The sequence below is a fragment of a genome, assembly GCF_019968985.1.
Source record: "MAG: Porospora cf. gigantea B chromosome Unknown PgB_NODE_6590_length_1640_cov_391.501, whole genome shotgun sequence".
NCBI classification, from domain to species: Eukaryota; Apicomplexa; class Conoidasida; order Eugregarinorida; family Porosporidae; genus Porospora; species Porospora cf. gigantea B.
Window position 1 is genome coordinate 1 of NW_027179190.1, and position 1,481 is coordinate 1,481.

At 47.9% G+C, this 1,481-nt stretch overlaps 1 protein-coding gene across 1 annotated transcript; it reads right to left on the bottom strand.

Annotated features, from left to right (window-relative positions):
• Window positions 1-17: 17 nt before the first annotated feature.
• Window positions 18-230, bottom strand: KVP17_002675 (uncharacterized protein; the record flags this gene model as incomplete). Its single annotated transcript, XM_068519196.1, has 1 exon — window positions 18-230. The coding sequence occupies one exon, from the start codon at window positions 228-230 to the stop codon at window positions 18-20; it is 213 nt and encodes a 70-aa protein (XP_068372450.1).
• Window positions 231-1,481: the final 1,251 nt, after the last annotated feature.

Genomic DNA, 1,481 nt, shown 5'->3' on the forward strand with positions numbered 1-1,481 from the left:
CTGTATCTCAATTTGAGTCAAGTGCTGTCTCTGTGCTTCATCCCTCCACTTTGTAGTGATTGTTCATCAAATACCTTGGTTTCCCAGTCAGGTTTAGAGCGAATAACCCCCATCAACCCCATAACGGCCTGCTCTCTCAATGTCTTGGGAGGCCTGCCAGTGTTGTAGTCACCGCAAGTAAAGGTGTCCTCTGCGACGTCTTTCAAGTCACCATTCCTTTCGGTCAACATTGACATTTGGTGTCGAAAATCACTTTATGCAAAAAATGTTTCTGGTATTTGGTCGAACAGTCGACTCCTCCCTCAAGTTATCTTGTAGCGTCTCAAAGAACGACAAGAGCACGGTCCACATCAATAAGGCGTACGCAAACAAAGAGAGAATGTCGTCTGGTTATCAAAGAACACCTTATGTTTTTCACTAAAAGAACGCCACTAGTCAACGTTTTGGGGCACAACGGTTTTCGAGGACAGAAAGCGATTATCTTCTGGTGACCTGGCTTGGTGGCGTCGGCCAACCTGAACGACTGGACCTGGTGCTGGCAGAAGTTAGGGAAGCACAGTAGTCGTCCTTCTACCGTTTTGACAGCACCCACTCGCTGACTCAAGGGTTCTTCAGTTCAGACTCCGTGATGTTCTCTGTGTCGTAGTAGTAGAATACACCTCAGACGGTGGAATTTCTCGGAGATGGCGGCATTATTCCACTTGTTATTGCGACGCGTTGGCAACGAAACCACCTGGCACAGACGCATTCATGAGTTTCTGGAGGAGAGCATCTGATCTCCTGGAACGAAACGCAAGAGTGAGGGATGTATGAGATCTAGCGCCTGATTGTCACTTCTGGGGTGCCAGTCCTTCACATAAATCGGCAGGATATCCCTTAACAGGGTGGTAGAGTTGAAGAAACTCCAATCTATCATCTCCCTTCGAGACATGAGAACATGATGACAGAACTAATGTTCGCTCTCCAGAAGACAATTTAAGCCGGAGGTCAGCGGAGACCGTTATCGCTTGGAAGACCCCCTCCACGGCTGAGATCTGGGCCTCCTTGAGGGCCTGGCACTCGTCAATGGCGCACTGTATCTAGTCAAGTCCTGTCTCTGCGCATCTTCCCTCTCCATGGCCTTTGTAGTGATTGTTTTACCAAATACCTTCGCCTCGCAGTCAGTTTTTGAGCAAATACCCAAAATCAACCAGCCTGCTCTCTCAGTGATGGGTTATTATCATTTTCGCCACCAAATGTCAATGCTGACCGAAAGGAATAGTGACTTGAAAGGCGTCGTAGACGAAACGTTTACTTGCGGTGACTACGACACTGGAAGGCCTCCCAAGACATCGAGAGAGCAGGCCATAATGGCGTTGATGGGGGTTATTCGCTCTAAACCTGACTGGAAAACCAAGGTATTTGATAAAACAATCACTACAAAGTGGAGGGATGAAGCACAGAGACAGCGCTTGACTGAAATTGAGATACAGTACGCCATT